The sequence below is a fragment of the Hypoxylon fragiforme genome (assembly GCF_022984875.1).
Source record: "Hypoxylon fragiforme strain CBS 206.31 chromosome Unknown GGS25scaffold_6, whole genome shotgun sequence".
In the NCBI taxonomy this organism is placed as follows: domain Eukaryota; kingdom Fungi; phylum Ascomycota; class Sordariomycetes; order Xylariales; family Hypoxylaceae; genus Hypoxylon; species Hypoxylon fragiforme.
Window position 1 is genome coordinate 1,214,797 of NW_026054761.1, and position 23,892 is coordinate 1,238,688.

Sequence of the window (23,892 nt, forward strand, 5' to 3'; positions counted from 1 at the left end):
ACCAAACCGTATGACTTTTGCTTGTTCCTCCACACCTAGGCAAATCGATAGACACATCATATTTCGGAGTCTAGACAATGGACTCGTTCTTCGGTATTGACGAGGATGTCTTATTATCACCATTTACATACAGAATTACCTAGGTTAAGATTAGGTATGTAAGTAAGAAAATCAGTTCTCTTTTCTCATCGCCCTATTTCCGGGGAACAGTGCCGGCGTGATACTCTCAACCCAAACCCCCATTCCGTCTCCTCGCAGGAGGTCTTATCGATTCCATTAAGCCTGGATTGGTCAATACTCAGCACCACAACGGCCGGTTGCCTCGCTTAAAGCTGCAAAACCTAGTATCTTTCCCGGCCCGGATCCCCCCTCTCGATGTACGGTTTCGATTCCTTCTTGATGTGCAAATTGTTGTTGGAGTGGCCTGAATCCTCGGCTAGGTCGCTTCGAAAAAAGAAGCCGAGAGTAAGCACTTAGCTCTCCTATTTCCCGTTTGGTCCGTTTTGACGTGAAATAGAGTGCGGCTACTTCGCTAAGCAGACATTGGAGTATAAGATAGGATTTCCTCGTTCGTAAACCGTGGGACGGAAGTACGTTAGTGCCAAGTGCCTCCCTTGCTGGATTTGCATACCGTTGGGCATCGTCATCTTAGAATAGTACCGATATAGATGGCTAAGCGGTTTGCATTAGTGTTGTTAACCCCTTACTGATTGTGAACTACATTTTTAAGGCTAACTTCAAGGATCCTCGGTCTCTAACCATATGACAGCTGAGAATAGGAGAAGCTGGACTCCCGTTTCCCTGGCTTCAGATCGATCATGATAACTATAAAGTGCTGACGGCAGCAGTGGCAAAGATGGCTAAGATTATTATGGGCTATGCTTATGGTATGCAGACTTGGTCTGGAGCACAGTATTAAGGTAAAGGGCAAGAATATGGCAGATTTTATTTCCTTCAATATTCTGTGCCTATCTAGGTAGTAACCTATAGGTATAGCTGTGGGCGTTGATGTGCAGCTAGCATGCATACACTAGTCCATCCGCCTGATAAACAGATTAATGCCGTGATGGGTGATCGTACTGGTAGACGGGGACGGCAAGATATCCTTTCGGCAACGCCCATGTCAATATTGTCACCCCTATAGTAGATATCATATCTTGTAGGAGGGGTTTTCTTCTTTAGCTCAAGACTATCCATATATGATCAGAATACTTCCTGAACTAGACACGGGAACCCGGATACACACCCACCCCCCGACGTGGCACTGGCATGGTGCCACAATGAATGGCTTGCTTACTGCATATCCTCCCTCACTATAGGGCATACCCATCGAGTTTAGCAGCCCCCACACCACAAGCAAATGCCGTGTTACTGGGCAGACCCCGAGACCAAGGTATGTCTTCCCCAGAATGAGCGTCGCATTGCAGGGGCAGCAAGCGCAAATATCATATGGATATATACTAGGGGATGAATCCCATGTTCGCGGATAGTTGCCATACTTTCGGGACGGCATAGCGAAGCAAGCTAATAGCCTTTTTCTTCCCTCTCTCTCTCTTTCTTTGACCTAGTGCCCCCCCCGAGTAGCCGAACCAGAAGTAAAGATAGTATGGCGAACGAGGAATCTATCACATTCCATCTTCTTGAACCCACACACCGTTCAATTTAGAAAGGATGCAATATACCTACCTACCTCGGTAACCCCAAATGACAATATGGATTTGTCATGGCTGAAAGGTGGTCAACTCGGACCAATGTGGTGACGAAGAGACCGAATGTGTTGATTTCTGCTGATGGCGAAGGAAAATAGGAGAGAAAGCGTAGGTAGATAGCCTTTCGAAGTCATTCTTATTCCCGAGAAATTGCGAGATAAAAAGCAAAAGTGACTTGATAGTGTAAGCTGAAAGGCTCGCACTTTGCCTGAAGGCCACTATGAATAGCAGCTGGCTATATGTTAGTCAGTATCAAGGTTCTTTGTCAAAGAGTAGGTGAGAGTATGTACCTACCTGGTATTTATGTATGTTGCTTGGAGGTGAGACCTAAATATCAGTACCAACAAATCAGGAGGCTCTTAGCCACAAGCAGACTGTTAGGCGCTGAGCCGCAACTGCACAGGTCAACGGTTATTTGTACTATGTATGGATTAGGTACCGTTTCATTGAGGCGCATTACGTGCCGTACCAACGCTAACGTGCCGGCATGTACATGTACATGTACATATACATATATATACGAAGCTTCAATGTTGCAAGTGCTACATGCACATACCCGTGACATGTTGCTGTACGTACGTCACGGCAACTACATGTACAAGTACGTGGTATTGTACAATACATTCAACGTTAGGGTTGGGCCTACAACCTGTGCTACCCACCAATTATCATCCCCTTGTCACCGTCCACCCTGGTCATAACCCCTTGTCCCGCTAGGTGTCGCCTTATGGTACGGGTATCTCCCTATGACGAAAGAAGTTCACCGCCTAGTTTTCTGCCTATCAAACCCAGTCATCGATTTCATCGCATTGCCCTATCGTTGGTCAAGATTCATCCCATTCTTCTCTTTCCACCCCGCCACCCGTATACAATTCTATATCCGAACCCAATCATTTTTCTCTCTTGGCACGCAAGCATACTAACACAAAATCCAAAAGTGTGGAAAAGCTGTGTCGCGAGGAGGGGTACCTAGGTAGGAAAAAGTTCTTGCAAGTGCACTGCACTACTGTTCCCATTCACATCCATTCACACCTGAATAATGGGGGAAGGGGAATGAATGGCCTCCTGACTCCTTCTCCAATGCACGCACTAGGTGACTTTCCCTGACATACGTACCTATCTTAACCTGACTATATCGACGAATATATAAAGACGAGCATAACTCCCAGTTCTCGACGCCCATCCCGAGTCTTCTTAAGCGCTGTAGACCACACCCTAAAGTCGCTAGTCGGTCTGCCTATACCTAGTATCCGGCTGCATTTGAACCCCTAAAGTTTTTAGACCTATCAGTTATAGACGCTTTATCGTTTATCGTGTATCCTTGATCCACTTCTCTGTTTCTTCGAAAGCCATCATAGCAACCCTCCTAGCGTCCACCGCTATTAGTTTCCCTTCCACCATTTCATCCCTATCCGACCCGCATACACCGCGCGCCACAACTCATCATAACCATCATGGGCTCAGTATACGTCCCGCCGACGCGGCTCGCCATCCTTGAAGCCGATACTCCCTTACCGGGCATCAAGGCCAAGTACGGGTCGTATGGCGGGGTCTTCACCCACCTTTTCGAACGAGCCTGCGCCTCCCTCAACCCGCCCCAGCCGCTCCCGGCGCTCCTCGAGCTCTCGTCCCACAACATCGTCAACGACTTGAACGCCTACCCGGACCCCGAGACCATCGATGCCATCCTCATAAGCGGATCTAAGTTCTCTGCTTACGAGAACGACGAATGGATTATCCGCCTCGTCCAGTACACCCGGCGCTGCCTCGAAGGTGGCCGCGTCCGTGTAATCGGCGTCTGCTTCGGCCACCAAATTGTTGGCCGCGCCATGGGTGCCGATGTCGGCAAGAATACTCGCGGGTGGGAGCTCAGCGTTGTCGACCACAACCTTACCGAGGACGGCAAGAAGATCCTTAACGTTGAGAAACTTGTGAGTCCATTTGCCATTTTCTTATCTCAACTGCTTCCTTTCGTGAGTCCCATAAGTGCTGACAAATATTCCCCAAACCCATAGGCAATTCACCAAATGCACCGCGATGCCGTGTTCACGCTGCCACCAGGCGCCATCTCGCTAGCTAGCACCGACATCTGCGCCGTACAGGCCATGTATGTGCCAGGGCGTGCCATCACAGTACAGGGCCATCCCGAGTTCACCTCAGACATGGTGAAAGAGATCCTCGAGATGCGTCGGTACGGCGGCATCATAGCCCAGGACGTCTTCGAGGACGGCATGCGCCGTGTCGCTAACAAACACGATGGCGTCGCTGTTGCCAGGGCTTTCCTTCGATTCTTGCGAGAGTAAGGCCACGCTGATTAGAATAACAACAAACTAGAAAAGGGAAGGAAAAAAAGAAAAGGGCAAGGGGGCTCCGCGGATGCAGCCCATTTTTATTTATACCTATGCAACAAGCAGAGGCCAAGGGCGGTACTTGTACGGCCCAAGTTACCTATCAAATCAAATGTTACCGTAAGCCCAACGTAGCCAACCGGTGCCGTCAGCATGCATGAAGCGTCATCATTCACGTTGCATTTTTTTTCTCGTTTACTGGAAGGGGGGCAGAGAGAAATGATGAATGACATTGAAAGAAACATTGAAGGGGATAAGATGGAGGGAAGGGGATGGGGACACGGCGTCTTATCCACGACGGGGCAACGTGGACGGGTGCATTCTTTGACTTATCACAAACACATAAACCAACAAGCCAACAAGCCAACAAACAGCAGGCAAATAAGCATATGAACAAATGAAGGCCGTTGGACAAGGGGGCATATTGAAATGGAAACTCACCTCACTTACCACCCTAACCTATGTATGCAACGGGGAGCCGGGTATGTATGTATGTACATAGATGCACAACTGAAAACCAACATCGAGTCAGCTTTCCCACGATGATCTACCTACCTACACATGTACCTAGGCATGTAAGCGTAGCGTTCGCGCATTGTGTTACCTAGTTTCTTGGTGTTTAGTTAGCACTTATGTAGGTACATAACCCTAAAGCCAAACCTGACAATAACTAGGTAACTATATAATAATCTTGGGATTACATAGTTTCACAATGAGGATCAGGTAGGTAGTTAGGTAGATCAGAAGATTTGATTTATAGAGTTGATGAAAGAAGAACATTTTGAATTTCTCTTCTCTTCTCTTCTCTCTTTCCTCTCTTCTCTCAACATTCAACAACATTGAGTATCAAAGAGTGAGTGTTTAGCTAGGTAGTTCATTATACGAGTATGACTGACCTGAGTCATATCACGTGTTTGACCCTCTCTCTTCCTCTCTTCCTCTCTTTCTCTCTTTCTCTCTTTCTTCTTTACCCAATCCCAATGTGGTTGCCCAGTAGTCAAAACCACCTATCCGATCCAAACCATTCCATATCCATCCAAAGTCCATCCCACCCATCCACCCATCCATCCATCCTCTGGTATCAGCCAATTGTATATACACGATACGAAACGAAACGACTGCCTCCATCAATTACTCGTATCGGCAGCCTCGTCGCAGTGGCCAATGTAACGCAATGCTTATAGTGTAGTAAACGCCGCCCAATGCCCAACGCCCAGGGTTTATTTGACAATGCTCCCCCGTCTCGCCTTTTACTCCCATTCAATAGTATAACTAGGCACCTCACCTACTGGGTAGGTTACCTATATAAAAAGGTCAACTTGCCCCCTCCCCCGCCCACTACCACCACCCTGCACACACCCACGACTTTCCCGGACCCAACTCCAATGGATGGTCGAAAATCCATGTACCGTAACGCGATCGGATGCAAAGGAAAAAAGTTCGTTATCATGACCGCCCTCGTCCCCTTGACCCCGTGTAAATGCACTTTTCCAGAATGCCGAACCCCAATTCCAGTATACCGATTCAAGTAGCCCGGATCTGTAATGCCGTTGCCGTTGCCGACGCCGATACCGAATTATAAATGATTATTTAGTTGTTGATGCGCTATTCCTGCCCTCCAAATCCGGCTCCGGCTCCGTGCTTGTTGGTGAGGAATCCGCCGTGCTTGATTCGTGAGATGAACAATCCACGTCCAACACATCCCACCATTCCCGCACTGTCAAGTTCGGCTCTGGTATACCCTGAGACCTCCTCCTAATCGCAGCTGCAGCATCGTTGCTTAGATTCTCTAAGTTCTCCTCTTGTTCGCGGCGTGAACGTGCCGTCCTCGCATCTAGAAACATCTCGTCGCGAGTACGGCCTACACCTCGCCTCCTATGCCGCATTGGCCTTCGGATTCTCAGCCTCGAGGCCAGACCTTCCCAGAACCCGCCGCGAAGGTGCAGCCATGGCTTTTCCCAGGCACTAAAAAAACAGCAGTCGACGGCAGCTCCGATGGATAGGCTGCCGATGCTTATGATTTGGAGAGCTAAGGAGGGCAGTGCGAGAGATAATTCATTTCCATCCGCGTAAGCTTTACTATACCGCACAATGTGCGATGCGAAGGGCGCGATCCACGTTAGCATATAAACGGCCGGGTAAACAAGGAGGAGGCGAAGTTGTCGTAGCTGCTTGTCACGCAACCGACGCATGGTTTCTTCAGTATCGTCCTCGAGATTGACCGAGTTGGACGAATCAGATTGACTGCCGCCCTCAGGCCGTGGGGGGCCGCAACGGAAGGCGCCTAACATCGTGCACACAGGACTGGGTATGTTCCGTGCACTGACCGACATCGATCGTTTTCTGTGGGACCTCGAACGACTCGAACGACTGCGTCCCAGTTGTTGGGAATTTCTGGGTGATATCGAGCTGTAATAGACTGGCTCAGGTGCTTGAATCGGGATGGTGGCTTCCGGACCCCGTACTGACGACTTAAGGCTCACGAAACCATTTAGGCCATCTTGCCCTGCTCCAGGCTCGGTGGGGCGGAACTGGCTAAAATCTACAGTGTTCCATCTGACTGAGCTTCTCCGTGTCTGTGTAGGTGGCCTCGAGGGCATTGCTGTTACCACGCCAGAGTCCAAGGCGGTGTTACCTGAGCTAACGGAATGCCGACGACCTCTTCGATCATCATCCTTCGCTAAACTGTCTCGTTCCGAGTCCAAGTGATTATATTCTGCCAACGGTGGTGTTGATGTGGAGAGTATATCGCTGCTATCGTCACGGCGGTGATTTTTTCGGCGTCTCTGGCTGGGGTGATCGCTGTATGCTGCGCTAGCACGTCTTTGGTCCCTGCCAAAACGTCGAAGTTGCAACGCAACGTATATGTAAAGGCACACGTAGGTGACAATGATGATGGCAAAAATTATGTAGCGAGGGATCCAACTGAGGGCGCTACGATACCAAAATGGGTGGAGCGGTAAGTAGCAATGCGGGCCATTGCTCACAAATTTACCTCCAGTGAGGGGAACAATAGCACCCAGCACGACGGGGATGATGGCCCAGCAGGCATACGCTATCCGTCGAAATGGATAGAGACCTGCCGCCCCACTCGAACTCCTCGGCCTCAATATAAACAAGGCTGTGTGTATGGCAATCAGAAGTACAGCGATATCCGAGGCCTCGATACTAACGGTTAGGAAAAACCCGGAGGCTTGACAGAAAGCCGATCCCGAGGTGATGGGTACATTAGCAAAAAAGGCAATCGGGCTGATGACGAGCCACAATGCTTTGATCATATCGCTTTGAATTAGAAGCATTATTAAGCTGGATACATGGTCAGCCAAGCTTGAGTGGGTGGTGAGTTCTGGGCATATTCATGCAGTTTGATCACTCACTCGTGTCGGAAGCTCCTCCTCATCCTGACAAACCAGTAGAAGGCACATAGGGCAGCAAGCACACTGACTGAAGCGAGGGAGAGCGAGACGGATGCAAGAGCCACGAGTCCCGGGTCATCTGTAGTTGCCTGCCTTTCAAGGTTGCGCTTCGTGAAGGTAGTGATGTGAAATGCAGGGTATTTGGTAAACCGAGATAAATCCGGCGGTATTGCTATGGGAGCCATCTCTGCTGTTGTGGCCAGAATGGAGGCTTGGGATGCGGATTTGGGAGTCGATAGTCTGTCATAATTCTAGAGTGTCTATTATCTGGGTCGAGATTCGAATTTCATAATGGCAGGCGTTGGTGTGAGCTTTTGCTATAGCCCAAGAGCTCAAGTTGAGAAAGAGCTTGAAGGCTGGTAGTAAGTAGGTGTACGGATTAAAAAGATTATCGACGGCAACGAAATAGGTTAGAGAGTTAGTCTGCCAAGGGCAAGCAGCAACGGCTCCTCTCTAATGCGTTCTATAATAGCAAGAAGCTAAACGTTTAGGGATAATTCGAATCCTTGCTCCAAGGAAAGTTCAAGCTCACATTCACATCCGGACATAAGTGTCGCAGCAATGCGAAAGCATATTCTTTGGTAGCAAGTTTTGGTACAGGTATAGGTCAGGAATAGGTGGTGCGTTCAGGTCTATGTAACGCAAGTGAACTTAGAGAGTCATGTTGTGCATCTTTGAAAGGGTTGAGATGCACAAGGAGACAGCGAACCCGGTTCTGCAACCAGTGATAGTGTGAATATCTAGTAGATGGATCCGATCCTATACAGGGACGAGGTCAAATATTGGGTGAAAAGACGGTAGTGCGGTAAGTGCGGTAAGTGCGTTAAAGTGTGTTAAGGTGCATTGAAGTGCGTTCAAGTGCGTTCAAGTGCTTGAAAGGGAAAATAAAAACGCAGGAATGCGGTAATCGACAATAACACATGCCAATCTAAACAATTAAACCTGGGTAGGGTTAAAACGCCAAAGCAGCTAGAGGTGGAAGATGAACAAAAAGAATTAAAATAAAATAAAAAATCCAATAGGATAGATTAGTATGTAGCATCCAATGTTAGGTAGCTAGCTTTCCTTCTAGTTATTTCGTACAGCAATTTGCCCGAGTAAAAAAAGAGAAAAAAGAGTAAAGGCAGGCAAATAAGTGCCTAGTTGCTAGGTTAGGGCATTTCCATTTTTTAACGTTTTAATGCTTGTAGCCTATTCTCGGAACCACCGTGGCGGTGAAGGAGGAGAGAATGGAGCATCAAGAATTAAACAGAAATGGGAAAAAATAGATATCGGTGTAAGGGGCTTGTAGGGGGGCTTGTAAATGGGGGGTTTAGGTCTTGATGATCCCTAATGGAGACAGGAGACAGAATTGAGTTGTTGGCATTCAAAAAGTTTGAACAAGTGATGAGCCCCTAGTGACGCTACGGCCGCACCGGACGCACTATCCGATGATCTTTTAAGTACTAGGCAGTTACTAGGTAGGTATGGTCCAGTGGATGGTCCAGTGGATGGTCCAGTGGTTGGTCCAGTGGTTGCTCCCAGACGCGCCAAACCTGGGCGCCTGTGTGACATCCCATTAATGATCCCCAGGTAGTTCCAACAGGTCCCCATATTAACCCCATAATATCCCCGTAATGTCATCTCTCCGCTTTCGTCATAGCCCTAACCACGTAGCAAGAGCAGTCAATGTAGCCGCGTAGGTGCATGCAACCGAGATCTGATGACCGCTGCCCCGGGACAAATTCCAGCCTGCTGACCCCCACAAAATACCACCCCAAGGCAAGGTTACAGTACATTAGGTTGTAGCAGTCCTGTTTCTCCTTTGTCTTTAAAAATTCCAGCATTTCCCCTTTTTTTTTTCGTACGATGTATGTAATAACCTAAATAACATTAAACATTAAACATTGAACAGATACCTACCACTTTGTAACCTCCCGCCTCATAGGTATTGTTTTAAAGCGGGGTTATCCCGATTACTTGGGTTGACACTTAACCTTTTTCTTATTTTCATTGTTCCTGTCGGGTCAAGACCGTTCTCTGTGGTCGGTCCCTTTTTTAAAGATAAACTCTTTGTGCCTACTCACCTATTCGACGATTTACATACCGAAGGCGTATAAAAATTTCGAGTTAAATACTAGTGTTTCCCTGCTCGGGAGTTTTAAAATCCCGATCTATATGTCCTATCGATTACGAATACAAAAGTCCACTGAGCTGCTAGGATGCAATCCGCATTGCTATCGACAATGATATTGCTAAGGTCAAGCTTCGGGGTTAGTTCGATCCGAAATGTGTGGCAAGTAGATTCCGGATTCAGTATCGTACTGAGATCGGTGGTTTGCAGCACAGTGATTAATCGAATCTTGCTTCTGGCCTCTAGATATGAGAGCGCATACTTACTAGGTTAGGTAGTATTGGGCCCATGTGTTTGATAAGAGTATTGCCATCTGTGGGGTGAGGTGGGTGAGATGTTAGCTAAGACATTCAATAGTATGGAGGTAATATTGAATCAGCAACACAATTGTGCCGTGTCTAACAACTCATCTTGGCGATTCGCAGGCCCACCTACTTTCCGGGTTCTATCCGCTCCGGCCCGCTCCCGTGTTGTACCTTCCGGTCTCCGGTGCGTGGCGTTGGATGGCCAGTTTTGTTCGAACAGTCTCTCCAGCGCCCATTTTATAGCCCATCTCATCACTACACTTCCGATGGATGATGGCGATGATAATACTGTTCGCATCTATTGATACATTCGACCGAGATAGAGGGAAGCGTGCCGTGACGCATGGGACGTCTATAGTCATAGAGGCAGTACACTGGCCACTCCTAGTCTCTGTAGACCCCGAGGCCAGCCCACAGCGAAAGCAACACCGTGCAGCCCTCCTTTCTAGCCAAGCAGGTGGGCTCTAGAGCCGTCGCAAAGCTTTATGTTATCGAGAAGGGTGTTCAACTCGGCGATGAATAATGGCTCTTGCCAAAAGCCAATGTATCCTGCTATTTAATGGAGGTAGGCTAAAGTGCTACAACCGATTTAGTCAGGACAGACTCCAGGCTACTAGGAGGCCATACCGTAGCAAAAATTCTTTCAGAGTCACACAAACCCGGCAGACTCTAGCAAAGGGTTTGTGCTACCACCATCTAGTAGAAAGGAAGGTCTCGAGCCTGCCGATGAGGATTAATAGGGGTAAGTATCTCGTACCTAGCGTAGGATGTAAGGCCCGTCCCGCAGCAGCCTGCTTTACACTTCAGCCGAAGGGCTTGTACTCCGAGATGTAGCCCCCAACCTGCGACCCATCGAGCCACGGGAATACAACTGAAAGAGCCTTATTCGCCATTCAGCTTAGCCTTTTGTCGTTTTCTTTAATGCAAAGCCTGCTAGGATGTATTCAATTCCGTAGGTAGGCAAGCAATCATGTGACGAAGGAAGATATAATTGTTGTATACCTACTTACTGCGGTGTATTGGCTTCGATACCTATTAAGTAGAGGCTGTCTTCTTATACATGCATCCATGGCTTTGTCGCCCAACTGAATACCTCTGGGACTACATGAATGGGGTCTCGAGCTTGCTTCACGAGTAGAACATATATACCATATAACCTACGAGCGCGTAGACCGGGCCGAGGAAACGTGACTCGTCAAATTCTATCGCTACACCCAAAGATGAGACGGTTGATCTCTCATAAATAAGGTTATCTTGAGTTTATGTCAGTATGTCTGACATGACTGTTGGTTCTGGTACATGTGATCGGGAATGATTGGGTTAACCAGGTAGGTTGGTGGCACAGCATGATCGTGTGTCCTTGTCAACCATTGAAACGCAATGCGCGACCTGTGACTACTTTATCGTAGCCGCCTCAATTTAAAAGATAATGCAGCCGATACTTACAAGTACCTCTGAAATAAAGCTGTATGGGTAACGTATCGAGTAGTGATGCTCACACGGGGCTTACAATACGTCGTCGTCTACGAGAAAAGGGGTAAACTATACACCACATAGCTAGCTAGAGATGAATACTAAAAGGGGCTACAATGAATCGCAGACATCAACTACTGGTGTGTAATTAATGAGTCGCAGTACCTGGAGGAATAATTCTCAATCGACGAGATGATTACAAGTTAGACGGAATGAATCTTTTTATCGAGGATTAGTTCTATCTATTGAGGATTGACTTTAGGTTAGTTCTATGCATGAGATCAATAGAAACTAAGAGAAATTATCACAAGATTCAGAATACTTGATGTAATAGAAGGAGTCATAAAGATAGAATGATTCTTTAAGTTGGAATAATTTCTCTCAATTTTATCGATCTTAATGATTGGATTCATTGCATGAAGTTTAGAACGATCCTCGCGAATATGGGGTTCCCGCTACGGTAGCTAGTACTTAACATACCTAAGTATTATCAAATATACTGATATAGACCAGAGACATTTAACGAGAGATCAATCATTCACCTTCTGGTGTAGCGGTATGTTCTGATAATTAAGAGTCTCATTCGCTTGATTTTGTTTGAGTGCAGATGCCGCTACCCGTTAGGTGTAAGTACAAACAAAGCCACAAAGTAGACAAAAATCAAATCCCATAATACCTTAGGTTCGAATCCAGGCAAAAGAACCCAGTGTATGAAAGCGAGCAGTTTTCGGTGCTATGCCTCGAAGCTTAAGGAGGTGTATCAGATATACCGATATAAACGAGAGACATTTAATATTCACTTTTTGGCGCAGCGGTATGTTTGGACAGGTATGTAGAAAGTTTTGACACAAATTGGCAAGTACTTTGCTCATTCTGTTATATATAATAGCAATCACGGCGTTCTTAACCATACTGTCATCGATTTGAAGATCCAAAGTTAGTAGGTGGTTCATTTTGACTTTTTGCCAAAGGTTACCTGTTCGTCGAGCGAGCGAGATATGGCCAGTCATGGTGTAGTCCAAAGTGCCAACGGCATACGATACAGTCAACGGCGTGGGTTTAAATTTCTTTTACGGTTGACAGTAACAGCATCCTAATCAACCTCCCCGGAATTCAGATGGCCAACACACCAATGGGTCAAGGACAACCTGGCGGTGATGGTTTCGTGAGATGTGCCCAGCAGTGTCGTTTGACGGGTTTAGGAGCCTCAATCGCTTGGCAGTCTCCAATATGACCTGGGACGAATCAGAATCTCAGCCTGTCGAAAGCTGTTTTCAGTGCAGATGATTTAACAAATTTCAACACGATTACATACTCGTTGGCAAATTATCTCCAGCTCAACTACAATAATAGAGCTGTACTGTAGGTCACTTACCTAGGTAAGTAGCTTAAAGCTTTGATTGAGTTGCTGTCTACCTGCCACCAAGACGGGCCAGATACTAATAACATGGATAGGTTAATTTCGGAGCCAGCTCCGGGCTTGGAATAGATGGTTTCCAATGTGTTTTTAAACATACAAAGTAAATCGAGAAATCAGTCAGTTGTAAGTGCCTCAATACTTTGTTATGGCTGTCTGTACTTTACATGCGAAGAATAGGGGATTTTGCAGCTGAGGAATGCAACCGTGGGAATCTAGGCACCGGGAAATAGCCAAACTTCTGCCTGGAGAAACTACTGAATTTGTTGATAGTGAGTTGTCAACTTATTTCGGCGGTTATGAAGCTAGCGTTACCAAGAAGCATTTCAATGTGGCTAGCTAGGTAAAGGATCCAGGTGATAGTTTCCATATGTGACCCCCCTCCCCTCCCTAGTCCATGATTGCCCCTATACTATACCTTAAAAGTGAGGAGCCTGGCCAGGGGATGTCTACCTAGGTACTTACGGAAGAGTCGAGTATGCCACTCACATTGCTATTATGGATTGTGAAAACCAATTTCAAGGACTACAGCTGGAGGGCCAATGAACTTTGGCCCTATTTGGGAGAATTGCTATCTTTCTATCGAAACAGACGGGGGACAAGCAAGAATCAAAAGCTGGGAATTACACTTATAAGGCTTTGAATTAGACGTCTAGACAGCTTTTACGCTAGGTTCATGATGAGAGAGCGGAAGATATTCACTGATGTTCTAACAATGATACCTACCTTAGTAGGTATGAATCTTTATGGATCAAGAGCCGCCCATAATTGTATTACCGGGGCTGTGAATAAAGTTGATTGTGTTGTATGTATCCACATACAATATAAACTGCACTCAAAGAAGAGGAAACATTCCAAATGTGGTGTGAATGAGGTATCTGGCCGGCCATCAAGATGTTAATGTTATGAATGGATTCCAGCCCAATTTATACATCTCGTTCCTTGCGGAGAATCCAGTTCAGGCCTTCCTGCTTTTTTTTTATCTACCAGTCCATCGCGTCATTGGTGTTCAGCCCATTCTTTTTATATACCAAATATAGTACAACATTTGAATCTTCCAACTAGGTAGTCTTTTTTCCTAGACTCCGTAGCATTATCCGATCTTATTTTAGTCCCGAGTGACGGTCCATTGGGTTTCAACGGCGATCACATTTCCTGATCCCTTGGAAGGCATCGTTAAATTCTTCTCCGATCCGGACTCATCGCCATACGTGGTCGTCACCGCGGCATCGAATTTGCTCCTATCGTTGTGGTGGTAATCGTCCATTTCCCAAGTCGAGAGGTTCTCGGTGTCGTTGCCAGACCCTCCCTTGCTTCTCTGCTTGGATCGGTTCGGTCGAGATCCAATCGTCTGTTCCTCCGAAAACTCCTGCAGCTTCGAAGCACCGCGCGTTCGCTCCTTGTGTCGAATCCAGAATGGCCGCAGCATGGGAATGCTGACGCAGAGAATAGCCAGATTCGGTTCCAGCGTGAATAGGAAGACGGTGGGAGGCATCGTGCCAGTGATGTTGACGTTCAGGTCGACAGTGGAGATGTAGATCAATCGGAAGACGGCGCAGATGACGCAACTTGTGACCATGTTAGTAGGGTCGAGCTGTTAGGTTAGGGGGAAGGGGGGGCTTTACGCAATGCCCAGAGTAAAACACCCTGTTATACCGATCTTTTCCGTCGTTCGTGTTTGTAGGGACCAGATGATGCGCATAGGTAGCGCCATGATGATGATATCACCGATTGCGTTGGTGGCAATGAGGGACTGAATCATGGAGATGTAGGCACCGCATTGTCCCATACCGGTCCACTGTGCCGAGACGGGAGTGCAGATGAAAATACATGTTGCAAGATAGGTAACCATCCAGCAGCCCACGAATACCAAGCATATTTTAGCAGCCTTTTGCATGAAAGGCGTGGCGAAAACGCGTAGGAAGAAACATAACATGCTCGATTTAACCAATGCGAGTAAGATGACATATATAATTTGCATGCAAAACGTCAACTAGCTACTTGTGAGTATGATGTTGTCAAGATATAGAAAGTGGGTAGATCTTTATGGATTTCATACCTCGAGGATGAACGGGATGTTAGCGGCCACTATTGAATCACCCAGAAGTTAATAAGCAATATTCGACATGTTTGCCCCAAGATGCAGACGGGTGTATTTGCAACTGCCTTTGCATCTGTAGCCTGCACAGCGTGTTCCGGTGCTTGACTTACGTTCTGGATGTTCGGGTAGGTCGTAACCATTTCCAACTGGAGCAACTATATGATGAAAGATCGAATTAGCTTCTCTTTTCGATCCTTCATACCAAAGGTTGTTATAAAAAAACGACTTACAAAGACCTTGGCATATCAGCATGCCAACTCCCAGTGGCTACATAGTCAACCATTAGAATAAGCTTCATCGTGATGAGGTAAGATGCCTATAGGATACCACCTATAGTATCTTATCTGGTGAAGGACGAACCGTTGCTGCCATTATAAGCCTATCATCCCAACCCAGGCCCGGCCCATTTAATCGTCCTATGACTCTTAATATGACAATTGTCAAAACCAGAAAGACAAAGATGCAATTAACGATGAGCTCAGCTCGGACGAAGCCCAGTATAGGCAATAAGACCTCAGGGACTGGCATGATGACTGGGAAAAAAGTTCAAACATTCAACATCATAAAAAAAAAATCAAATCCACTTCGTAGCCTTAGAACAGTGGTCTGCTGTCTTTCTTTATAAATAATAATACCTCTGTTTTGGCAGAATCCCAGGGGGTGATAGTGGTACCACAGGTCCAAACCTGGGGGGGTCCATTAAAATATTAAAATCGATCCCTGAAGAATGTAGTTGGTAAGTACCAATGCTACCTTGAAGATTCGCTCCATCTATGCAGCCCTGAAAACTTGCAGAGCCCCCCGTCATTATTTTCTCTTGGCTAGTTGTTTCCTCTCATGAACGGTTTACCTTCCCATGGGGGGGGAATCATCGCTAACAATCGACAAGGTCCTTTGCAGTGCACGTTTTCCTACCTAATATCCATACGCCCAGCTTATTCTGATGACTGTAACGGTACTAGGGTATTCTAGAACATTGAACTTGATCAAGCCCTACCCCTAATGCTCTAACAACACACTCTCCCCTGACTGCTTATAATACAAAACCTGGTTCTAGTCCAAATACGTCAAGCTTAGCTGTGATTTTTGAAACAATTGAAAAGTGATGAAAATTTTTGTGAGGTATAACTAACACCATGTATATGACGAAAATTAGGCATCTATGTATTTTCACCAGTGGCGAGCGTTGGGTAATAATTCTGGGGTTCTCAGGTACCAAGGTTATCTATCATCTTACATACGAGACTGCGAGATCAGAGCACTGATCTAGATACTGTATATTTTTCACTGCCAATCACCTATTCATCCTAGCATTGATGGAGCTTGCCGAGTCGATTTGCACATCTATAACGAGAGGACAAAAAAAGCTATAGCCATAGAAGTTTCAACTCTTGAGCCACAAACGGCTTTCAGCTCGTCTCCCCACTGTTATATAACGGCTCTTAAGGTCGTGCTTCCCCGGTTTAACTATCCCATACCAAAGTTTTTTCCCTACCACGATGGAACCTAGTTACCGACCTGGGATTAGATGCTTACATGTGTATGTAAGAACCACGTACGGCGTATAGTATACACTATATATCTATACATACATACTATGTAGGTAGTAGGTTTTGTATTATTGGACCTTCGTAGTGGTGTTTATTTTCCTAACCTACCTAGGTAGGTAGTTAGTTAGTCTAGACCAAGTTGAAATATTTCGTAGTTTCTCTACCGCCTCACTGAGAATTAAATATTTTTCTCGTATGCTGCGATTTATGCTGGCCTGTTTTGGTGCTAGTTGAAAGTTCTGTCAAGCCATTGTGGTTTCTAATCTCTTTTAAGACTGCACTACATGCGTGTGTGGTTAGCCAGCGGAGATCAGTATCCCTACTCATTTTAGCACGAGGGAACTTTACGTACCTGTATTCAAGCGGAATTCAAGCGGGAACTAATAGGAAATCTTCCGATGGGATGATTGACCCGTCTATGCCTAGTAGTCAGACGGGTGGATAGGCCCGTCACGTTAGTGTATCATTCATTCATTCATCATTCGTCTGCACAACATATGAACTTAGCATTGTTGACCGCCGTGTTTGAAATCTCTTGAATTTTATTAAAGTCCCAGTGGCCGGCGGATGTATTTGAACGAACCTTGAATCAGGATGGGTCTTTTTTTTTTCTATTTTTTTCTATCTTTTTTTCTTCAAACTTCTCTCTCAACAGTTTGGCTTTATGGTGACGGTGAAAACTCCGACATGAATCTCTCTCGATGGTGTCTATCATGAGGTAGCAACTAACTATTTAAAGCTACCTACCTACCTACCAGGTCCTACCTAGGGGGTTGGGTATTGGTTATACCTTAACCATGACCTCGTCATTAGCTTTTGGTAAGGCATTTGATTCGTTCGTGTTTTTCCTTGATTTAATCAACAACATCTTGCTAGTGATAGGTACTGAATTGCCCCTTATCATGAGCTTCAATTGAACCCGCATTAGGGTGGTGTCCTACCTCCCGGAGCTAACACAACTCGTGGAATTCTAGAGGTTTATATCTTATCCCGAGAAGAAGGGCACTATGACTAAATAGGATCATTCCGCATGGTAGTGGATTAAAATGTTGGCTTGGCTGTTTGGAGGCTATAGTAGCGAATGCCGAGACATAATCTCTTCGGGCATATACCTCCGGATTCGTGCTTCCCTACAGACTACAATCAGATTCGGACTCCAATGGCAGGCTAGCCTCTGGAATCCCTCTCCACTTACGCCCGCGGGGCTTACCATTATCAACAATCATCGTCTTCGAGCTCAGAGGCGATGAAACTCACCTAAGTTTTAAGACTCTATATAACTGAAAATACGGGACTTCGTGAGGCGGTCAACCTCTGAACCTCGGTCCGATTATATTGGGTCTTTGAAAGTGAGAAAGTGAGCTGCGCATATAATAAAGTATCTATCGCAAATCGTAAAAAGATTACACGAAACGAGTCCGGTTCCATAGCAACTATCGTGAATCAACCATGGCCTCATCTACGACCCCCCACACCACGAAGCAGTGGATCCTCGCTTCCAAGCCAACCGGCGCCCCGGTGCTGACTGGCCCGGACGCGACATTCAAGCTGCAGACCGTGACGCTGCCCCCGCTAAAGGAAGGCCAGCTCCTCTGCAAGGTGCGGTACTTCTCCAACGACACCGGCCTGCGGAACTTCATCCAAAGCACCGTCGCGCCTGAGCGGTTCTATGTGCCTACCGTGCCCCTAGGGTCGCCCATGCGATCGGGCATCATTGCCGAGGTCATCGAATCTGCGTCGCCGACCTACAAGCCCGGCGATCTGGTGATGGATTTCCACCTTGGCACGTGGAGCGAGCTCGTCGTGCTGGACGCAGCGACATCGCAGGCGCTGTCCCCACTGCCCAACAACCTCCCCGTCACGCACTACCTGGGCGCGTTCGGCGCATCCGGGCTGGCGGCGTACACGGGGCTGGCGTACGCGGGTGGCTTGAAGGCGGGCGACACGGTGGTCGTCTCCGCGGCGGCGGGCGCGACGGGGTCGATGGCCGTGCAGATTGCGGCACAGCTGCTGGGCGCCAAGCGGGTGATTGGGATCGCGGGGTCGGACGCAAAGTGCGCGTGGGTGCGCGAGCACCTGGGCGCGCACGCGTGCATCAACTACAAGAGCCCGACGTTCGTCGAGGAACTGAAGGCCGCGACGCCCGACGAGGTCGACGTGTACCTCGACAACGTGGGCGGCCACGTGCTGGACGCGATGCTGACGCGCATGAAGCGCAACGGCACGGTCGCCGTCTGCGGCGCCGTCAGCAGCTACAACAGCGGCGAGCCCATGGCGCTCAGCAACTGGTTCGAGGTCGTCTCGATGCGCATCAACATCCGCGGCTTCATCATGCTCGACTACATGGACAAGGCGCCCAAGATCCTTGGGGATCTCATTGGCGCGGCGGCAGACGGGAGAATCAAGTTGGGAGAGGGCGAGACGGTGGTGGAGGCGAGGATTGAGCAGCAGCCTGAGACATGGATGAAGCTGTTCAGTGGCGGAAACCAGGGAAAGCTACTGACGAAGCTGATAATTTAGAGATAATGAGATTTTTTGGTTGCCAAGGTAGTTAGCGAGAACAATATTGATATATCACTAATACTTGACGTCCTTTTCGTTCGTTCTTGGTATCGTTTTATTCAAGACAAGGTCTCACCGCTGCGGTCTGATCTCGCTTAGAAAGCCAGTAACTCCGGGGAAACGCCCAGTGGCGCTCCGCCGAGCAACGTGCACTCGCTCTCTTCAAGGTACAGCACGTAACCTCCCCATAACGATGCCAGGTGCCAAGCTACCTGGAGACTCTGGGAGGCTAAATCTATTCGACAATCTCAACGCTGGCTTTGTCATTCTCTATTGTCCACTCCCATACCAGCTGTCTGGGATCTTCACTCAAAGCCCATCTCCCTTCCCGGGTAAAATCCTCACTTGGTGTCTGCTCAACATTCGACTCACCCCACGGATAGAACTTGCAGTCCTTCAGGTTGCCTTCCAAGTCCCCAAAGGCCCACCATTTAGTGGGAAAAGACCTCCCGCCCGACCTCAACCTGTATCTCTCGCCAATATCAAAGTAATCCTTCGTGCGCCCATCCGCGTACCTCAATATCCGTTCCCAGTCCAGCTGATGCGTGACGGTGACCTCCGACCCATCGCCCGGAATAGTGAGAAACCTGCAGCCACGCTCTTTGAGATCCAGCGCATCGCTCGTGAAGCGCTCGCTGATGCGGAACATACCAAAGGAGATTTTCTTCCCCGTCTCGTTGTAATCACTATCGACGCCGACGAGGCCGCCGCCAAGAACACCGCGGGCAAACATATCGATCCCTCCCTCGCCTCTTTCAAATACGTCGAAGGGAGTCCGATGCCCGCAAACTGTGATGGGCTCGCCTGGACTCGTCGACTCGATAATCCGTGCGCTCAGGTTCACGTCTAATGTTGCTGCGGGGTCGCTGAGGGAAAGGGTTGGGGATGTGGTCATGGTTATATGTACCTTGGCTCGTCTTGGCTCTATAGTAGGAGTTTTCGCTACTGAAGACATACTGACAGTAGTTAGATTATAAAGATTTTCTATTTGTAGTATTATCAGGCGAACATAAGGCTCAGTGATAATAATGACTTTCTAATGAATATGGCGGCTTTCGATTATGGAATACCTTTTAAGCATAGCATGAGTCATTCATATCTTCTCGGCATATCCCTGGCCTGTGGCCGTATACTGAGCCAGTCGCAGTCCTCAAAGGAGGAGGAGTATATCTCAGATTCGGAGACCGCGTTAGCCAAGGGAACATAGTCGATGTAATTTGCATCAATTCGGTCTGCGCTTATAAATATTATGGAAATAATAAGATATGGGCATTCAAGACGATATTTGCCTGCTAGGTATATATAAAATTATTTGCTATTAGGGGCAGCACCCCTTTTTGTCAAGTTCACATCAATGATATATGTACTCGCCTTCAGCCATAACAAGCCTTACCAGATACCTACTGACACAGGAACTTAGAATAGAACCCTCTCTCATTTTTTATGTCATTTCTTTTCGTAGTTCATATCGTAGGTGTCTTGGCTTGATGGCATAGTGTATTGAAATTTGGCTGCTGAAATAGACGTAGATAGTACATAGGTACGTACATCCAGTTAACACCGACCTAACCTCCAGATGTCATTGAAGGAGCATAGCACTTGCCAGTGTCCACTAGTTACTAGGTAGTACTTAGTAGGTAGTGAGCTCGTGACCGGAAAGTGCGGCCCTGAATTTACTATGCCACTCCTTCCCGACACTAGAAGCAACTAAAGTAGTGCGTCGCACTTTCCATTCTGGCGGGCGTATTCGTACCTGCCAAGTATGATTGAGATATTAGAAAACCCCGCCCTGAATGCCACGTGACCCGTGACTCTAGAGCTTCGCTACCGAGGTTCCCACTCTTGCACCTTCCCTCTGTGATTAAGTTTGGACTAGCACGCGCTAACTACTCTGCACTATCTGACTAGCGGAGTAACATCGACGGACCGCTAAATAGGCGCAGTAAAATATTACCGACTAAAGCTTGGCTAGGTGCGCGGATGGGCCGCACGTGATATAACCAGCTAGCGGCGTTGTTTTAAGCCCTCCCTTTCTCTTTTAGCCGATTCGTTTAGGGCACAAAAGCTCGGTAGTGTGCAATACATAGGGGGATATATCGACAAAATTCCCCAACACCCGCCCCTATAGCTCAGTGGTAGAGCGCAGCACTCGTATCACGTGTTTCATCCCAAAAAATGCGAACATGCGACATGCTGAGGTCCATCGTTCAATCCGGTGTGGGGGCAGTTGCAACTTACTTTTTGGGCATCTTTCTCTTTCCCAAGTCACAACGCAAGCAAACTTGACTTCTTATTTATTTTTATTTTTTTGGTGTTAGTAAATTGGAACTTTACTTGTTCTTGTTAGTTTTGGTGTAGTTCGAGGCTATTTTCATCATCAATTAAGCGGTTTATACTGCCTCGTCGTGCCTATTTTACAGCCCACCGGGAATGTCCACCCCCCTCCCATGTATACTACTGGCACTTATCGCATCTCGTATCCTCCCTACGGAATGGTGAGGGCTGATGTCCTCACCATTCGTACATTAAACAGTATTATAGCAACAGCGATAGCAACCATAAAAATACCAACCCAACCCATCCCATCCCATCCCATAATCCATAGAAACTGCCACCATACGTACAGATGGTCGTTGTAATTTTCCCCCCGTAGCCACCCAGGTGTGGCTGCCGAGATTGCATCTGAACCCGAGGTACGTCGACTGAAGGAAGGCAAGCAAAGGGTATCATTGACCTAGTTCAATCAATCCATTAGCAACCGTGGCCATTCGAGAAGACAGAGGAGCGACTCGAAATGTGTTAAGAAAGAAACCCTTAGATCATGGCCACTGAGCGATGTAGAGAAGGATGGCAAAGGGGGAAAAAAAAATACTTACAAAATGAACTCGTAATCTCTCATTGCATGTTCTGAATGGCCGTTAATGCCATCCATGGTCTCGGTTATGGTGGCCTTGGTAATACGGATAAGCGCCGTGTCCTTGAGGATGCTGTGGCGCTCCCTGCTGCTGTTGGCCATAGTAAGGATGACCTTGAGGACCTTGCGTGTGCTGCGGTGCTGCCTGTTGCTGGTAGTAGCCTGGCGGAAGATGACCATCGGGGCGAGCTCGCGTTTGTGGGCCTGGCGGATATTGCGGCGGTCCCGGCTGCTGCTGGCGGTGGTCTTGGTAATAACCATAGCCGACAGTGGGAGGCATAACAGGACTGGGGCATGAGTATTGGTAGTTGGGTTGCCAAGGCCTGGCAAGCGTGTGGAAATCGGCGGGTGTATTATAATGACGCTCCATGCTCTCTGGCGGAGCGACGTCCGCTGCGATTCTGGCGTGGGCGAGGGGGCCAGGGTCTCGTGGGTCCGGGCGAAGCTGGAATCCGTCGGCTGGTAGAGCTTGTTTCATTGGGGGACCAAGGGGTGGGCCAGCTGCCGCTACTTGCTGGGCGGCAGAGGGTCGTATCGGGAGAATCTGAGGGGCCGCGCCAAATGATGTCGTATGGGGGATGGGGGAGGGTGTCGGTGGGTTGACCTTGGGTACGGAGAACATCCCCGATGTGGGCGGCATCTTCTTGGCCGTGGCCTCATAACTTGAAGCTTCGGAGGATGTTGCAGGTGGCATTTTCTCGGCAGTCGTAGCCTCAAAAGAGGATGACTTAGACGATGGCGAGGGCGGCATCTCCTCAACGGTCATGATCTCAGGATGAGAGGGCTCCGAAGGTGGAGAAGGAGGCAGCTTCTTGGCAATCACAGTCTCAGAATCAGAGAACAACGGGACGGGAGGAAGCATCTTCTTAGCTTCCGGGGTTCTCTTTCTCTTGCCGCTCTCTGGAGGAGCAGGCTTAGGCGTCGGGGGGATCTCGCTGGTCTCTATGCCGGCCAACTTCAATGCTTCCGAGGCAATATGCGCCAATTCCTTTTTGTGAGCTGCAAAATCTGCTACTGAATCATAATGGTACAGTCCACTTTCTTCATAAAGCTTTCTTACTTTACGATACTCTTCCTCTTCCCCGTTTGCCATCTTGAAGGATGTGGCTTGTGTGTAATTGATTGGTGTCAATCAGAAGACATATGGCCGTGGTGATGAAAATAAACAAAAGGAAATAAGCCTTTGGGACGGCAGACTGAGAATGTTTATTGTTAGGAAGAATAGAACTGGGTCCAGTTCGTGTCCGCCTTTTTGGGTTCTCAATTACGAAGAATCTTTGGTGGGTGACGAGAGAATCGAGGAGAAGCACATATGGTGCCTAACGGTGTTTCTTAGATAGTAGTCATGTACCCATGGACAGGATAGATACTGGTGCTACTGGGAACTTAACTAACAAGGTGAGGATCTTTAGGGAGGCATTGACACCTATGTACTTTCGAGTCAAGAAATATACACCAAAGGTATTTTACGGATGGAAAATATTCTGAACGCGTCCAGAACCTCCAGTGAGCTCCTATCAATTCCGTACAATGATTCTGTATATAACGGTGGTTTAGACATCTAGCATGAATAGGCATTTCAAGCACCATTTATCATTTCTTTATAGACGATTGTTTCCCCCTTTACTCCTTAATTCTACTTGATGAGGTGATCATGATCGAGTTTCTCGAACAATGTATGTACTTGGAGATGTCTACATATAAACCTGACGGCAGGAAACCGTGAAATACACGGTATTAGGGAACAATAATACGGTATGAATATGATCATACAGTATGGATATGCCTTAAGACGAGCAGTACCCTTTGAGAACTGGAAGGAGCTAGTGGAGATTGTGGAATGGCAAGAACGATATTTGTACCTTGTATTTAAGGGGTCATTTATTCTATACATAGTAACATGTTTGCAACCACCTAGGTTACTTCTTTCCTTTCTACGGATTACTACCAGGTATGGGCCAAGGCTTTTAGGTATATAAAGAGT

The 23,892-nt window shown here is 47.5% G+C and overlaps 6 protein-coding genes and 1 non-coding gene across 7 annotated transcripts; 3 read left to right on the forward strand and 4 right to left on the reverse strand.

Annotated features, from left to right (window-relative positions):
- The first annotated feature begins 3,012 nt into the window (after positions 1–3,012).
- Positions 3,013–4,111, forward strand: GGS25DRAFT_320745 (class I glutamine amidotransferase-like protein). The gene is made up of 2 exons (XM_049257817.1): positions 3,013–3,640; positions 3,725–4,111. The coding sequence occupies exons 1-2, from the start codon at positions 3,164–3,166 to the stop codon at positions 4,010–4,012; spliced, it is 765 nt and encodes a 254-aa protein (XP_049115557.1). The 5' UTR covers positions 3,013–3,163; the 3' UTR covers positions 4,013–4,111.
- A 1,505-nt stretch (positions 4,112–5,616) lies between these two features.
- Positions 5,617–8,279, reverse strand: GGS25DRAFT_320817 (G protein-coupled glucose receptor regulating Gpa2-domain-containing protein). The gene is made up of 3 exons (XM_049257818.1): positions 8,006–8,279; positions 7,435–7,821; positions 5,617–7,363 (listed from the first exon to the last, which is right to left on the reverse strand). Exons 2-3 carry the CDS (start codon positions 7,656–7,658, stop codon positions 5,644–5,646), a joined length of 1,944 nt encoding a protein of 647 aa, XP_049115558.1. The 5' UTR covers positions 7,659–7,821; positions 8,006–8,279; the 3' UTR covers positions 5,617–5,643.
- Positions 8,280–13,785: 5,506 nt separating this feature from the next.
- Positions 13,786–15,857, reverse strand: GGS25DRAFT_320930 (uncharacterized protein). The gene is made up of 6 exons (XM_049257820.1): positions 15,243–15,857; positions 15,113–15,149; positions 14,993–15,037; positions 14,841–14,869; positions 14,407–14,774; positions 13,786–14,349 (listed from the first exon to the last, which is right to left on the reverse strand). Exons 1-6 carry the CDS (start codon positions 15,408–15,410, stop codon positions 13,890–13,892), a joined length of 1,107 nt encoding a protein of 368 aa, XP_049115559.1. The 5' UTR covers positions 15,411–15,857; the 3' UTR covers positions 13,786–13,889.
- A 2,024-nt stretch (positions 15,858–17,881) lies between these two features.
- Positions 17,882–18,952, forward strand: GGS25DRAFT_522678 (NAD(P)-binding protein; the record flags this gene model as incomplete). Its single annotated transcript, XM_049264285.1, has 1 exon — positions 17,882–18,952. The coding sequence occupies one exon, from the start codon at positions 17,882–17,884 to the stop codon at positions 18,950–18,952; it is 1,071 nt and encodes a 356-aa protein (XP_049115560.1).
- Positions 18,953–19,043: 91 nt separating this feature from the next.
- Positions 19,044–20,369, reverse strand: GGS25DRAFT_494619 (uncharacterized protein). Its single transcript, XM_049261367.1, has one exon. It carries the CDS (start codon positions 19,947–19,949, stop codon positions 19,230–19,232), a length of 720 nt encoding a protein of 239 aa, XP_049115561.1. The 5' UTR covers positions 19,950–20,369; the 3' UTR covers positions 19,044–19,229.
- Positions 20,370–21,112: 743 nt separating this feature from the next.
- On the forward strand, positions 21,113–21,220 carry GGS25DRAFT_t68. The gene has a single exon. It is a non-coding gene; the product is annotated as a tRNA-Thr (tRNA).
- Positions 21,221–21,798: 578 nt separating this feature from the next.
- On the reverse strand, positions 21,799–23,273 carry GGS25DRAFT_321011 (uncharacterized protein). The gene has a single exon (XM_049257821.1). The coding sequence runs from the start codon at positions 22,999–23,001 to the stop codon at positions 21,913–21,915; it is 1,089 nt and encodes a 362-aa protein (XP_049115562.1). The 5' UTR covers positions 23,002–23,273; the 3' UTR covers positions 21,799–21,912.
- Between the last annotated feature and the right edge of the window lie 619 nt (positions 23,274–23,892).

Coding starts and splice junctions, on each gene's coding strand:
- GGS25DRAFT_494619 (XM_049261367.1), bottom strand. CDS start 19,949: ATGTCTTCAGTAGCGAAAACTCCTACTATAGAGCCAAGACGAGCCAAG.
- GGS25DRAFT_320930 (XM_049257820.1), bottom strand. CDS start 15,410: ATGCCAGTCCCTGAGGTCTTATTGCCTATACTGGGCTTCGTCCGAGCT. Junction 15,150..15,242: donor GGCTTATAATGGCAGCAACG/GTTCGTCCTTCA, acceptor TTGACTATGTAG/CCACTGGGAGTTGGCATGCT. Junction 14,350..14,406: donor TGTTTTACTCTGGGCATTGC/GTAAAGCCCCCC, acceptor CATGGTCACAAG/TTGCGTCATCTGCGCCGTCT.
- GGS25DRAFT_320817 (XM_049257818.1), bottom strand. CDS start 7,658: ATGGCTCCCATAGCAATACCGCCGGATTTATCTCGGTTTACCAAATAC. Junction 7,364..7,434: donor AGGAGGAGCTTCCGACACGA/GTGAGTGATCAA, acceptor CCATGTATCCAG/CTTAATAATGCTTCTAATTC.
- GGS25DRAFT_321011 (XM_049257821.1), bottom strand. CDS start 23,001: ATGGCAAACGGGGAAGAGGAAGAGTATCGTAAAGTAAGAAAGCTTTAT.
- GGS25DRAFT_320745 (XM_049257817.1), top strand. CDS start 3,164: ATGGGCTCAGTATACGTCCCGCCGACGCGGCTCGCCATCCTTGAAGCC. Junction 3,641..3,724: donor TCCTTAACGTTGAGAAACTT/GTGAGTCCATTT, acceptor CCAAACCCATAG/GCAATTCACCAAATGCACCG.